Source organism: Callorhinus ursinus, unplaced genomic scaffold (assembly GCF_003265705.2).
Source record: "Callorhinus ursinus isolate GAN/ISIS: 27379988/994484 unplaced genomic scaffold, GSC_fseal_2.0 scaffold49, whole genome shotgun sequence".
Taxonomy (NCBI): domain Eukaryota; kingdom Metazoa; phylum Chordata; class Mammalia; order Carnivora; family Otariidae; genus Callorhinus; species Callorhinus ursinus.
In genome coordinates this window covers 3,522,896-3,537,948 of record NW_027397111.1, presented here as the reverse complement: position 1 = coordinate 3,537,948, position 15,053 = coordinate 3,522,896, and the positions used below count along the sequence as shown (strand labels likewise).

Below are 15,053 nucleotides of genomic sequence, written 5' to 3'. Positions count from 1 at the left end.
TAAAAAAAAAAAAAAAAAAAAACCCACAGCTCAAGTTACACCTTTTTCTCAAGACATTTCACTTCCACCTAGGAAATGCTCCACTACCTTTCTGTTAAGGAGCTGTGCACATATCAAACTGTTGTCTGTTGGACAGTAGTCAGCCACTCAACAAACGTTCATTAAGCCCAACTATGTGCCAAGCAGGCACTGTGCCATGGTCTTCTCCAGGAAACTTAGCATAGTATTGAATGGATAATCATAAATGTGCTTGGTTGTACAAGAGTAACCTAGAGGGCCATGGAAACTTTTTTTTTTTTTTTTTTAAGATCTAACCTCTGGGAGTCAGGGAAGGTGTTTTTGTTTTAGCAAGAGCACAAGAGAACACACACGAGCAAGTGGGAAGGCAGGGGTGCAGCTCGGTGGGAGAGCAACTCAAGCAGACTCCCCGCTGAGCACAGAGCCTGATGCAGGGCTCAATCTCATGACCCTGAGATCATGACCTGAGCCAATTTCAAGAGTCAGACACTTAACTTCCCTGGGGCGCTTGGGTAGCTCAGTCGGTTTTCTTTAAGGCAGGCATATTTATCTGTGTAGGGGAAATACTAAATTATACTTGAGTTTACTTGGCATTTAGGAGGCCAAGTACAGAGGGAACAAAGCATTAGGAGAAAGTGGTTAATTGCATCCACAAGCCACCCCAGAAAAATCACTATGATTCTGCGGGTCAGTGACTTGGGCTGGCTCAGCTGGATGATCTTCTGAGGTCTTGCTGAGACCCATGAAGCTCCTGTCAGCTGGAAGGTCTAGACCAGCCTCACCTGCAACTGGACCTGCACTCCTAGGGCCTCCGAAGGGCTGCCCGGAACCTCTCCCCACTTGGCCTCTCCAGCATTCTAGCCAGGCTTGTTTACATGGTGGTGGAAGTGTTCCCAGCAGCTTTTTTTCAAGTCCTGTTTGCTCATGTCCCATGGGCCAAAGCAAATCCTATAGCCCAGCCCCGACTCTAGAGGTGGAGATGTGGACTTCTGCCCCTTGATGGGAAATGCTGCAAAGCATTTACAGTCATTTCTGGCAGTCTGTCACAGAGAGGCGGACAGTCCCTCGTAGGACTCTAATCATTGTTTAACTCAACCCATCATTTCACTCAAGAGCAGGGAAGCCCAGACCCCTCAATTTGACAGCTGTGTACTGGTGTTGAGCATTCGGCATGGTCTCCCAATTTCTGCTGCCCTAACTGGGCTTTCCCGTGCTTCCAGGCTGTAGGATGCGCCCGTGGACAGCCTGGTCAGAGTGCACCAAACTGTGTGGCGGCGGGATCCAGGAACGCTACATGACTGTCAAGAAGAGGTTCAAAAGCTCCCAGTTTAGCAGCTGCAAGGACAAGAAGGAGATCAGAGCGTGCAATGTGCACCCTTGTTAGCCAGGGTCTAAGTGGTCCAGGGCTGCACCCTAGATCTGCACAGTCTCCAATGGCTGGAGTGTCTGTTTGCTTGTTGTTTAAGGCAATTTAAATCATATCCACTAGTCTTCATTTCTGCAGTCTGGTTTGCCCAATAGTCTTGTGGAGGCCGGGGACGACCTTTCTGTCCACGGCTTGGTAGGCAAAGGATGCGTGGGGCTCCCTCCTCCCCTGCTGGCCCTCCTCCAGCACAGAAGACGTGTCAGCAGCCCCTGTCCTCAACGGAAATGTGTCCCTCTGGAGCATCCACCGGGGCAGCACACAGAGGCCTGGCCTCCTCCACCGGGAGAAGCAGCTGGGGCGGGAAGGGACTCCCATGCCTCGGCCTCGGGGTACAGCGAGGGTACAGCAGGGAGGAGACCATCCTGCTCCGGTAGAGAGCACAGATTCCTCTCCTCACCTTTGGCCTGCTCGTTCGTGTAGGAACCTCCTGTTTGCCCATGTCCTTTCATTTAGTGGAACTTTAGGTCCTTTGTTGAAGTCTCCACGTGAGGAAAACAGAGCTGGTAGACGTGAAGAGCACTGATAGAGGATGGCTTTTCTTTCAGAAATTCTGAAGTTCTGAACACCTTTACCTCCCCTCCCAATAGTGGTGCCCAAAGCCCAGAGAAAGGAAATAATGGCCGCTTTACTGGGACGTAAGGTCACCAGTTCTTACACCTGAGCTAAAAGGCACTCAGTCTAGAAAGTATTTTTCCCTGGCTTTTTTTGGCCACAATTCTCCTGGGAAGCCAGCCCTATAAACCTTCTGACATCCCATACTTACTAGAACCAACGCCAAGGCAGCAAAACTGGCCTCTCTAGCAGTCCCAAGCCTGAGCTTTTAAAATCTTCTGACACATATCTAGACTTTTAAGTTTTCAAACCAGTTCTACCAAGAAAACATCGTTTAATTATACGTCTGCCCACATCCCACCAAGCCACTGTTCGAACAAAAATACTATCTATACTTTATAGGGTTTTTTTTTTAATCATAAAGTTTTTTTATACATAGAGAGAAAAGTGTTTCAGAGACCAAGCAAAACAGATTGAGAGAGAAAGGAATATTACAGAATCGGGCCGGGTAGGAAAATTGGGGGGAAAGCCAAACTTTACCTGGGCTCTTCACACCAGGGCTCTGGTCCTCCAACACATGTGTGGGCAAGGCCATGGTTTTCCATCCCCTTACAAGCACTCAAAAGCATCAAATTCAGGGATTCTGACTACCAAGAATTCGTGTAAGAAGACATTTTACTGAACTGAGTACAGCAGCAGTTTTTACTCCTTCATTTATTGTTAAAACTGTTTCATTTCTGTTGCAGGTTTTCATTATGCTTAATCCAAATATGTATCATGGATGAGATGTATACAATGTTTTTGAATACACTACTTTAAGAATTTGCATTCAATACATCAGAATATTTGCAAACACAACATATATACGATATAGCCCTGAATCTTCAATAAAAAACTCATTTGGGCCGGTCTTCCGTGTTTTTAAACTAATTAAAAGTGTTCAGAAGGTTGGGCCCTTTCCAGTGATCCACCTGAATCACATTCAGCAAAAGATACAGTTTTTGCTCCCTCATTTGAGTGGGACCATTATTACCACATCCCTGAGTCTTCTGGAACTTTTGAGTTGTTTCCAATATTATTTTTGTAACCCTTAAATGAATTGCTATCTTGCCCCACAAAGGAGCATAATATAAAGAAGTTAAAAGGTTTAATTAGGACAGAAAATCTTGATATAGAATCTGCCCACTTGTGCAACATTATTCTTGGCCATCTAGAGGCATACTTATTTTCAACCCATGAAAATCAAAGTTCCTCAAGTCAGTAATTCCTAAGTCTAAGGACAAGCCACCCTGGTGTCTCATGTTATCAGGTCTCTACGGGATACATTTTAAATCCTAATTGTGTAGACTTAAAACCAGGTAACTGGTTAATGGCTGAGAATGGGTAACCTGTTTCTTGTTACATAAGTATTATTTCTCTTGCAAGGAGGAATTTATAAGAAGCATCAAATCTCTTTCTTACCAAAGTCTTGGGTTAGGTAGTTTATAGTTTCCCTGGCTAACCAATCCTTTTGGAAATACTTTTTCCTACAAAAATGAAATTGGTTTCAACTTGCGCTTAAGATAATAAAGAGATAAGATATCCAGTAGGAACCGCCACATAAAGAGGAGCTACAACTGTATATATTTTTATCAATGTCAAACCAGTTGTAACCCAATTTACATCCACATTTTAAGAGGACAATGAGTTCAGAGATCTATTACAGAAGACAGACAATGGGTCACTCACCTGCCACCTTCCTTACCACTGCATTAATTGAAGGAAATCTTGTTGTAGCAAAAGAGAATAAAGCCTGGGCTTCTTCAGACCCAGAACTGAAAAAAAAAAGATTTCGTGCTGTGCTTATAATTTAGACTTTGTGTATTAAACATGTCTTAGGCATATTCAAAAGTCCGTATACTTCTTATGGGAAGTAAGAGTACATTACACATTCTCACAGGACAATTCTCCAGAAACTTAGTCCAGGTCAAATCCGTGGCTAAATGTCAATACACAATAATTCTCTGTATCAAATGATCTCTGTGACCTAACAAACAGCCCACATGTTTCAGGCAACAGACTAAAGGAGCTAAATATTATAGTGTACCAGAACTGTATGGTGAGTCCCCTTACCCCCCCCCAGTTAAATATTTACACCCTAAAGAAATGGACACTACTGTCCAAATAAGAGTAAATATACATGTTTAATCCCTAATTACAACACAGAATCAAGGAAGACACACTCATTCCACTCTTTGGTTATTAGGTGCTATTAATTTTAATAATACAATGATTGATTTTATTCTTCATATTGCCCAAAAGTAGGGAGAATGAATGAAATTAATCCCTTTTGAAAATGAGTGAGCTGCTGTAAAACTATAAATAGCAACTGAATGCTAATGAGCACGAAGATAATTCTTCAATTTAAATCCTTTGAAATCTGTGAGCAAAAGATCTGTACTAAAATGTCAAATTTAAATAATGGCGTCCCGGCTTTAGATCCCCGTGGGTTTGGAAGGTTTTATACACTCAGCGGGGCAGAGAAGCAGAAGTCCTACCATGGCTGAGCACAGGGAACCTGTGTTCAAACCACTGCTGTCGTCCTGAGGAGCCATGAGAGCGGGGGCCAGGTACTTCCCCTTTTCTGGCTCGGGCTCTGACACAGGCAGGCTTACACTAAAGGACTTCTCCGCCCCACCTCCCCAGTTTAGCCAGTTCTCATCCTGAGAACGAGTCGTGACTGCATGCTGACAGAGGAGCCCCTGGATGCCAGTTTCACCTCAGCAGCCCCCCACTTCTTCAGAAACCAGTAAATCCCACTCTGTGTTGAAGCTGGCCTGACTTGTGTTTCTGCCACCTAGAACTGAAAATGTCCTGACAAATAAAATATACATGCAATACTTTTAACCTGGCTCTCATCAGACCAAAATGCAATTTCAGATTTTTCACTTACCATTTATAATGTTGAACATAAGATAGCATTCATTAACATTTTCTCATACTGCTCTAAATTCTCATGAAATATGTTCTTAACCACTTCCTGGCTTTAGAACTGACTGATAATAGTTCTCATATTCGAGGACTTCTCATATTTAACGGTCCTCAGATTTTAACTGTTAATGTGTTTGAATGGTTTTCCTTTACTTCAAATAATTTTAAGTATTAGCAGAAGGGACAACGGCAAACATCCTATTCAAGACCACGGACTCCTTTAACACTTGACATTTACAAAAGTAGTCTGTATTTTTTTCTGTAAAAATATAAAAGTAGAGTCTGTGTTTTTAGGAGGCAAGCATATCCTACTGGGCTCTTCCCCTGGAATTCACGAGCCTATCTGGGAAGTCAGAAGGAGCACTTGTGAAAAATACCTCAATCTGCCGCTCCCTTACCCACTACATTAGCGCTACGCAGAGACGTGCAGCCTGAGAACGTCCACCAACCGTCACCAGCCTACAACGAGATACAAAATTTGAAAACGAGTGTTCAGAAACTTTTATGGTAATTTGACATTGCCACAATTATCCAAGAGTATGATCATTTTTCTAAGAGTTGGGTTTTTTAAATTACATTTAGCAAAAGTATCGTTCCACAGCAGCAGGGAGGAACCATTTTCCCAACTGGCCGTTCACCGGAGACAGTGTGAGAAGGGCAGCGCTGCTCACCATTCTCAGTACCCAGGCAAAAAGGGATGCCAGCCTCTGAATGTCTCCAAAGCATCCATGTCTACACGGCAATACCTACTTCCAGACCTGTATACCTACTTATCTATGATTAAGTACCATGCCCTGGCTCTTCTAACTCCTCTAACAGCCGACCCTGTGCAAGCACGGTAACTGCCCCATCACCCTCCGATTTTGCCAGAGAATTTCTCAGAATGGTAGCCCACACTTCCTCCACTTCCTTGCCCTCCAATCACACCACAACCCATTACAATCTGGTTCCCAGAACCAGATGACTGACACAAAACTTTCAAAGTCATCAGGAACATCTACACAATCACCGCTGCCCCTTACTGCCCCCCACCCCCCCAACCCCAATCTCTGTACAGCACTCACAGCTTCTGACCACCCCTTGGCTTCTTTAACAATAGTCTCCTAGTTCTCTCCAGTTTCCCGCTGCTTCTCTTGGCTTTCTGCCTTTTACTATTTTATCCCCAAATGTTCGTCTTCCCCAAAAGTTTTACCCTTGGATCTTCTCTCAAATAAACTCCTTCTACTTCAATCCACTCCCACCTCTTGCAATCACCAGATCAAAATAGATAAATTCCCAACCTGCACTTGGCAGTCCTAGCCTCTTCTTTGGAGCTCCAATCCACATTCCCAAATGCCTCCTGGACTCACCCTGAATGTAACTGCCATAATCACCATGTATTTCTACCACTAGAGTTGCCTGTGTGCCTTACTCATTCATCAAATGGTTTTCCTGCACATGCCAGGCAATGTGGGTTAAAGCAGTAAACAGAGCAGATGTACTTCTGCCCTCACAGAGCCTACGACACTCAAGTACAGATCAGACAAGACAAAATCATCACAGATGTCTACGTGTCCCTAAGTAAATACAAGGCAAAGCGTTGCTACGGGGGGCTGGTCTTAGAGGGCTCTCTGAGCAGGTGGCATCTAAAATAAAAGCAAAAGGACGAAACACCTAACTGGAATAGTCAAGTGAGTCAACAGTCTGGGAAACCCCAGCATGCTATAGGGTGTAAGAAAGTACATCAGCCTGAGTGTGAGAAGCAAGGAGAGGACAGATCCTGCAAGGGGCTTGCTTTGTACACTATGGGAAGGAATCTGGATACTAGTCCAAGTGCACTGAGGTGATGACAGATTTTAAGCAGTAGTGTAACATTTAATTTATGGGCTAAAAAAGATCCCTTTAGCTGTATTTACAGAACAGCTTTGTGGGGGGGAAATGCACATAAAAAGACTACTTCAAAAGCCATTGCAATAACAGAGGTGGCAGAACAAACTGGAAAGAGACAGAGTCTATGACTCGAATAACCTCTTACCTGACCACCCTTCCTCAAAGCCGCACTGCTCTGTCATCCATACCACTAGATTAGGTACAGGCACTCCCTGTTCAGAACCCTTGGCAGCTCCCCATTACATACAGAAGGGCCGTCCTATTTTTAAAGCTCTCCACAACCCAAGCCCAGTCTACTTTATCATTATTTTTTCCCATTGCACTTAAAAGCCTTTTAGATTAAGGTTCCAATCCCAGAATACTCCCTGCATTCTGCCAACTCTGTATCTTTGCCCAGACTTTTCCCCAGCCTTCCTTCCCACCACCTCTCTTCTCCTCTCCTCCCCATCTGAGATCCCACCAATCCATCAAGCTCTGACCAAAGCACCACTTCTAATTAAGAAGCTCCCTCAGATCTTCCAGATGGAACAGATACCACCCGCAGGACCGAACAGCTTTGTGAACGCTTCTCACTTTGCTTTAACTACAGCCCTGGTATTTGTCTTCTCACTCATAGTCTTCCTCCACTAGATAACCAAAGTTTGTAGGAAGGAAACACTCCCCGTTTACCCATTTCCCAGAACACCTAATGAAGTCCTGCAGAAAGACATCTGTTCAAATTACCTTTTTTTCTAAAAGGCTCCTTGACACTTTATATGCAGTTACTCATTAAGTAATCTTAAGTGGTCAAGTGATATTGAAAGTAACCACTTTATCATCATCTCATCCTACTTATTTGCCAGCTCTCTGTTTAATGGGGTCATTTATATACAGGAATGGGAAAAGAAAGAAAACTAGTGGTGATGAAAAGTCAGAAGAGGAAAAAGGTAGACCTGATGTATATAGAACCTTGTTATAGCAAATTTTAAAAGTCAAATGATAAAGGGACCAATTTATATGATAAAACTTTGAAGCCCCAAATTTAGAGGAATCATCAGTGTAAGATGTATGTCAACAAGGCATAACGTCCAACCCTGAAATACTATAAATCCCTAAACAAATATTACAGAGACAAAATTCCTAGGACAGAAATTCATGACTCTCAGTTCGGGAAATACTGTTCGAAAGAATTTTCACATATATAAAGAGAAGAGATTCTAAAGTTGGGAATGTAATCTCAAATGCTACATGTGCTATAGAGCAAGATTGGCAAACCATGGCCCACAGATCAAATCCAATCTGCCATCTGTACAGAATAGTTTTTACAATTTTAAATGAATTTTTTTAAAAATTCACAAGATTAATATTTCATGACATGAAAATGATATGAAATCAAATTTCAATGTCCCCACATAGAGTTTTATTGGAACAGAGCCACATTCATTCATTTATACACTGTTTAAGGCTGCTTTGGTGCTATGATGGCAGAGCTGAGTAGGTGGGACAGAGACCGTATAACCCACAAAACCCAAGATGATATTTCTATTTACCATATGGTCCTTTGCAAAAAAACAATTTGCCAATCCCCCAACTATAGAGGAAAAAAACAATGGTCATACAGACAAGGACTGTTCATGTCACAAGACTGGCCATTCTTTAAAAAAAAAAAAAAAAAAAAAAAAGATTTCAAGTCATAAATTAAGAGGGCTACAAGGCACCTCTGATTGTATGATAGGTATCACATGGGAGAAACTTCAGCTTCCAATAGAGAAGTAGCAGGAACGAGATTTACCCCCCTACCCTAGACAACCAGAAAATTGGAGTTAATATGTGAAACACCTATATTCAGCCATTATGCACCAGATAGCACAGGACTACCATCTCTGATGAAAGAGAAACAAAAAGGTAAGCCTTAAGATTGCCCTTTCTGCCTAGAGGCACATTCCAGATTGCAGAAAGGATGGGGGATCCCAAGCAGGGCAGAAATGCTTCCCTAAGCTGAAAAGACAGACCCTGGAGATCTGTCCCGGACACCGGGAGTCTGAGACAGCTGAAAGTTGCAGGACAAAGTTCTGGAGGGGAGAGAGCTACACAGAAAAAAAGAACTCCAAAAATATGCATAGGGTCACCAAGTTTTTGCTAGATATTAAGATATACATGTATAGAATGAAACTCCAGAGGCTGGGCAAAGAATGATCCAGGAGCTATGGATAGAATGGTTCCCCAGAGCTCACATGGGCTGGAAATAAGAGGGCCACACCTTAGTAGTAGAGCTAACCCATCCTGTGGGGGCGGGGGGGGTGTGGGGGGAGATACTTGAGACTGTGTAAAGTTTAAAGGCAAGCCTTGAAAGGATTAAACTGAACTACACGTAAATTAACTACGAGGGGGGGTGAAAACCTTAGATGAAGACCACAAAATCTAGGCACCCAACAAATACACAATGTCCAGCATCCAATCAAAACTTACTATACATGCAAAAAAAAAAAAAAAAGAATGTGATCCATAACTAGAGAAAAATCAGTAACAGAAACAGATCCAAAAATTATAGAGATAAGGCATTTAAAAACAGCCATTATAACCACGTTAAAATATTCAAAGCAGCCTTTTTCAATTCTCCCAAGGATGATACACAGCTAGAACCACCCATCTAGGTGGGTGCACTGAAGAGAAGTTAGTTAATTCATTGCATACCACAGATAGATATTAGACTCAATTCCCCAGGAACTCAGCTGAGAGGGGCTGGATAAGAGAGATACATGAGCACAGTGAGAGAGATGGAAGATGTAAAAAAGAGCCAAACAGAACTTCTATAGAAGAAAAAAGAAATCACGTCTGAAATGAAAAATTCATTAAATGTGATTAACAACAGATGAAACAACAGAAGAAGAAAAGGTTAGGGAACTTGAAGATGTAGCAATAAAAAGTATCCAAAGTGAAGCACAGAGAGGAAAAAAAAGTAAATTGATGTTAACCTTCAAACTGCTTCGCTATAAATCATCTATTCAGAATAAAATTAAAGGTTTGCCATTAAATCTACCTATTATATAGACAATCTCTTGTTATCTGAAGTTACCTATGATAAATAAAAAATGTTCCCAAATGAAAGTCCTAACAAGGATATGCAATAGAACTATAGTATTAAAACCCACACGATAACTACGGGTTACTACCTTCCTGGGTGGTAATTTTAATAAGCATTCAAATAAATGTGTGTGTTTTGCTTCAGCTGTTTTAAGCTTCATCTTCAGAGGAGTATATGTGTATGTATTCACCCTCCTCTCTCCTTCAGAGATGGGTTTTCTGTCAGGGGCACTTCACAGAAAACGTTTAAGAAACACCAACTCAAGAAAATATTCAGGAAATGCCTAAGAACACCAAGCCATTTCACTTCAATTTCACCTGCTAAATAACTAATACTGATTTTTAGATTCAAACCCTAAGGCACTGTCAGAAAAAGGCACAGAACTAGCTACTAAAATAAGTTTCTTCCAACACTCATTCCTTCAAGAAACCACCAAAATAACAAGTCATCAAACCTTATCTTGTGATAACAGATCAATTTTAATTCTAGCACCTGAAGCTATACAAGGGTACGCTTTATCAACTTCATGGGACTGTTGTACACATTCAATAAAGTGACAACTGTGCAATACCACTTAGTATCTCACAATCAGGAACAAACTTTTGAATTGTTTAAACACAATCCACAGAATTAAAAACAAAGTCAGAAGCCATCCACAGTTATACTAATTGTCAATTAAAAGTTTTACACTTACTACTTGATGTAACAGCCAATACCTAGTACAGGGTATCAAAAGTGACTTCATATTCTCATCCTGTTGTAATCTATGGAGGAGGTTTCTCGAGCAGGTACGTGATCGGCCAGAGGTGAGCGCCACCAGGACCAGGACCAGAACGGCAAGTAAAGTTCTACCACAGTTTCTGTAGTTTTCACTGTTTTTTTTTTCTTTGTCAGTTAAAAGTGAACAGTGAGAATTAAATACTTATCTTTACATATACACAAGGTATGCTGTGAAAGCATATTTGCTTACAAACATATAAAAATACTTGTTAACTAGTTTGATAAGAAAATAATGTATAAAAGTATATAGCAAAAACATTAATCATCTCTGACCTCGGAAAGATCAATTCCATATTTTATATTACAAACAAAAACAGTTTTAGTTTTTTTGAATCCCTTATCCAGAAATACTTGAAAAGGAAGACAGACAGAAATTATTTATTTTTACTCTCCACATGGCTGTGAAAAGAGTTAACTTAAAAAACTAAGAACACTGAAATGCCTTAAGTTCAGAATAAGTCCAAATATTTGGCCACACAGAACATTACTATCCTCTTCAGGAGTGGAGCACTTAATAAAGGCTTCATATGCAGTTTTTAACCTATAAATACAATAGGCATTTGGTATTTTGGCCACTGGAAAACAAAGGCTGTAGCATCAATAAAGGTCTGAGATGTCTCATTTTTTGTGGTTCAGTTCAGTGTATTTCAGGTTAACTAAAGTTGACATCAAAATTTTTAAAGATAGGCAAAAATTCACATTTTAAAAAAACTCCTTACATTTCTATTTAGAGTAACAATAGGAAATACGATTCCAGAAGTTAAAAGTTATTTCACAACCTATGACTTCAGCTTGGCAAACAGCTTAGGTTCCAAAACTGATTCATCCCCATTAAAATGTAAGCCCTTAAAAAAGAAATGTGTCTGTGTATACAGATCAGTATTTTTAAGGAATCAGATAATCTTTGAAGCAGCCTTAGTGTTTCTTTTAAATCTGTCTTGAAATGACCATAGGATTAGCTTCACAGAAAGGATTAGCCAGCTTCTAGGTCTAAGGCTACCACGGTGATCGTCTGTCTAAGGCTAGAAAGGTCCCAGGTGATGTGACGGAAACCATAAGGAGAGAAGAAGAGGGCTTTTCCTGGCAGTTGGTAGCTGAACTTCAAGGGATTCTTAGAAAATGACACAATGGCAGCCTTTCTTGTCTTTTTCTTTCCGTGTTGGTTCTGGTGAAGGAGGACATTCCTGCTCTTGAAATTTCCTGTAAGACAGAAAAATCGACATATAATTGTCTTGCTGGTAATATTACAAATATGTAATTTTTGGCCAAGCCTAATTTATGTGCATATGCTTCTCAATGTTGAATTTCAACTAGGGAATCAGAGCAAATCTTCAAGGGGAAAAAAGGCACAAATGTTTCAACACCGGCATAAGCAGAGCTGAGTCTCACTTATAGGTGAGTCTTGACTCAGACTGAGATCCTGAACTCAGTGCCCTCTAAGTTCCCTTCCCAATTTGAAATTCCATGACTATAAGGTATACTTAAGAAGAAGCGTCCATTGCTAGAGTAAAATATAAAGTACGAGGTACACAGTTCCTATGCCTGTTCTGCCACTTACTAGCCACAAGTCAGCATTAGACAAGTCAGCTGACCTCTGTGGAGCCTCAGTTTTGTAGAAGGGAATAATAAAACTCTACCTTTCACAGTTGCTATGAGGATTTAAGAAGATCTTGTTATGTTTAAAGGCCTATCAGTGCCTGGCATAAAAAAGCCTCCTCTAGGGGCACCTGGATGGCTCAGTGGGTAGAGCATGTGACTCGATCTCGGGGTCGTAGTTCAAGCCCCACGTTGGACATGGAGCTTACTTTAAATAAAAATAAAATTAAAATTAAACATTTTTTTTAAAAAGCCTCCTCTAATCCACTCCTCACTCCAGACTGAAGGATATGGATACAGATTCTGAGGATCAAAACTAAGGATAAAATATTTCCAAAGGCAGTAAAAGTTATGTTAAGAAAGTCCTGATTTGTGTGCACACGCAAGCATGTTAAAATACATATAACAAAATTTAACATCTTAACCATTTTTAAGCATACCTTTCAATAGTATTAAATATATTTACAATGTGGTACAACCATCACCACCATCCACGCCCAGAACTCTTCATCTTACAAAACTGAAACTCTGTGCTCATTTAAAAATGGAACTCGTGGGGAGCCTGAGTGGCTCAGTTGGTTAAGCGACTGCCTTCGGCTCAGATCATGATCCTGGAGTCCCGGGATCGAGTCCCACATTGGGCTCCCTGCTCAGCAGGGAGTCTGCTTCTCCCTCTGACCCTCTTCCCTCTCGTGCTATCTCTCATTCTCTCTCTCTCAAATAAATAAATTAAATCTTAAAAAAAAAATGGAACTCATACTTTTAACAAACCACTAAAAAATGAAAAACTATAATCCTTACTCTTCTTTCCCCACAAAGAGAATGCCCAGGCAAAGGGCTAAAAAAGCACAAGAAGCCCATAGCTCAGATGTTGATTCACCTTAGATACACAATTAACACCAGCTCACTCCACATACCTGTCAGGCAGAGAGACTAGCAGATCTAGAGAGCCCAGGGTGAAGGAGAGGCCAAGCCACCAAGGCTAAAAATAATCAAATTAAACCCCTCCCACTACAAAGCAACTCAACCTTTCTCACATGAAACTAACTCCAGGTGACCTCACCCATCACCTCAAGCTTCCTGGTACCATTAACACCTTCTGAACCACAGGGGCCTTCTAGGCCAATAGACAGAAAACCCCTTGGTTATCTGTGATATCATACTTCACCCCACGAACGGGAGGCCTGACTCTCTACTACCTGGCTCACTCTCAGCCTGGGAAGCGACGGGGATGAAGCAAAGCTGAAGAGCACAGGCTCTGGAATCAGAGAGATGGATTCGAGTGCCAGCCCTACCATTTAAAGCCAAAACTCTGAGCAAGTTAACTCACCTCTGTGTACCTGCTTTCTCATCCAAAAGTGAGGACAGATCAAAGGATTTAGCTTACTGGGTTGTGGTGAGGATTCAGTGCAGTAATACATGTGAAGTATGAGGCACAGTATCTGACAGAGATTGCCACCCAAACGTTAGCTATTGTCATCCCTATCTTCATTCCACGGACACCTTTGAAAGCAGCATAGATTCTTCTCAAAATCCCTACGTGTACTCTCTCCTTCAATGTAACTGATTTTGGTTTTATATGTAGGAAGTACCCAGTGTACAATATGTCCTTAGTTAAAATTTGTGACATGCTGTGGGCATTAGCTCCTAGCACAGAAGCACTTCTACATGCAGCTTCCTCTTTCTTACAGAAAACACTGAGTGGCAATTTCTTTTTCAGCTAATGGTTTTAAACAACATAGTGTGATTACCTGTCAAATTCAATAAATTAAAACTAACTTCTAAGATGTATTTCACTTACCTTATAACCCGGACAAGTTCATGGAAAGCTTGATCTACATTCATCCTAATCTTGGCTGACGCCTCCATGTATGTTACCTTAAGTTGTCGCGCTAATTGCTGTCCTTCCTCCTGTGTTACCTGAAATTCCAAGAGTTGTATTTGAGGTACAGAATTAAAAATCAGATCTTCTCCATCTAACCCTTGGCCATGGACTGCACTGCTAATCCAGCCAGAGGCCAAGCTGCTTTGTCGTAAGATAAACCAAGAGACTCACAAGCTCAAAATATACTGAAGCCCACCTCTGAAGAACAACTCAATGATGAAAATATGACCATACAACAAGGTTTCAGTCTGGTGATTACTCAAGAAGTATTAAATACAATGGTGATAAATTCTGGGAAAGGAAAGTACAAGGTGCTAGCAGACTCTATAACCCTGTTGGGCAGATGAGGAAAAGCTTCCCTGAGGAATGACATTTAAACTAAGAACTAAATAAAGAGTATGGAGTGACGTGGGGTGGGGTAAGAAAGTATCCCTGACAAAAGAAACGGCAGGTATGAGAGCCAATGGGGGCGGGAGGGTGCACTTTCCAAGTTCCTAGAACTAAAAGAAGTCTAGAAAAGCTTAAATACAAGAAGCCAAGAGAAAAAATAATGAAGAGGTGAGAACGGAAGCCTTGAGAGACCGTGGGTCTTCCTCACCTCTGCATTCCCCAATACCAGGTACACAGGAGACGCTCAATAAATACATGAGAAAAAGGAGTAATGATTACGATCACAACGCCTTCCTGATACTAGGATGTGAAGGGTGGCAGAGCTAACAACCTAAAATGGTACGACAGAATAAGAAACATAAAATGAATACAATGCCCCACGTTTTCAGTGTAAAAGTCTTCACGAAGTCATGACATTTACCGAAAAATGAAAAACGCTAAATTACATCACATTTACATAGCGTGGCTGAAAACTCTTTCTAAAACAATGACTTTTATTGCTG

At 41.3% G+C, this 15,053-nt stretch overlaps 2 protein-coding genes across 5 annotated transcripts in view; one reads left to right on the top strand and one right to left on the bottom strand.

The window, feature by feature from the left end:
• The window catches only part of SPON1 (spondin 1), a 248,651-nt gene extending 245,745 nt beyond the window's left edge, over nt 1-2,906 (top strand). For both annotated transcript variants that reach the window (XM_025848450.2, XM_073882884.1), the window contains one exon: nt 1,239-2,906. In XM_025848450.2, coding sequence (XP_025704235.1) covers nt 1,239-1,402 — 164 coding nt within the window. In that variant the 3' untranslated portion in view covers nt 1,403-2,906. The remainder of the gene's footprint in view (nt 1-1,238) is intronic.
• A 7,453-nt stretch (nt 2,907-10,359) lies between these two features.
• Nucleotides 10,360-15,053, bottom strand: part of RRAS2 (RAS related 2) — a 72,975-nt gene continuing 68,281 nt past the window's right edge. For all 3 annotated transcript variants that reach the window (XM_025894440.2, XM_073882886.1, XM_025894441.2), the window contains exons 5-6: nt 14,077-14,195; nt 10,360-11,879 (exon numbers count right to left, since the gene is read on the bottom strand). In XM_025894440.2, coding sequence (XP_025750225.1) covers nt 11,792-11,879; nt 14,077-14,195 — 207 coding nt within the window. In that variant the 3' untranslated portion in view covers nt 10,360-11,791. The remainder of the gene's footprint in view (nt 11,880-14,076; nt 14,196-15,053) is intronic.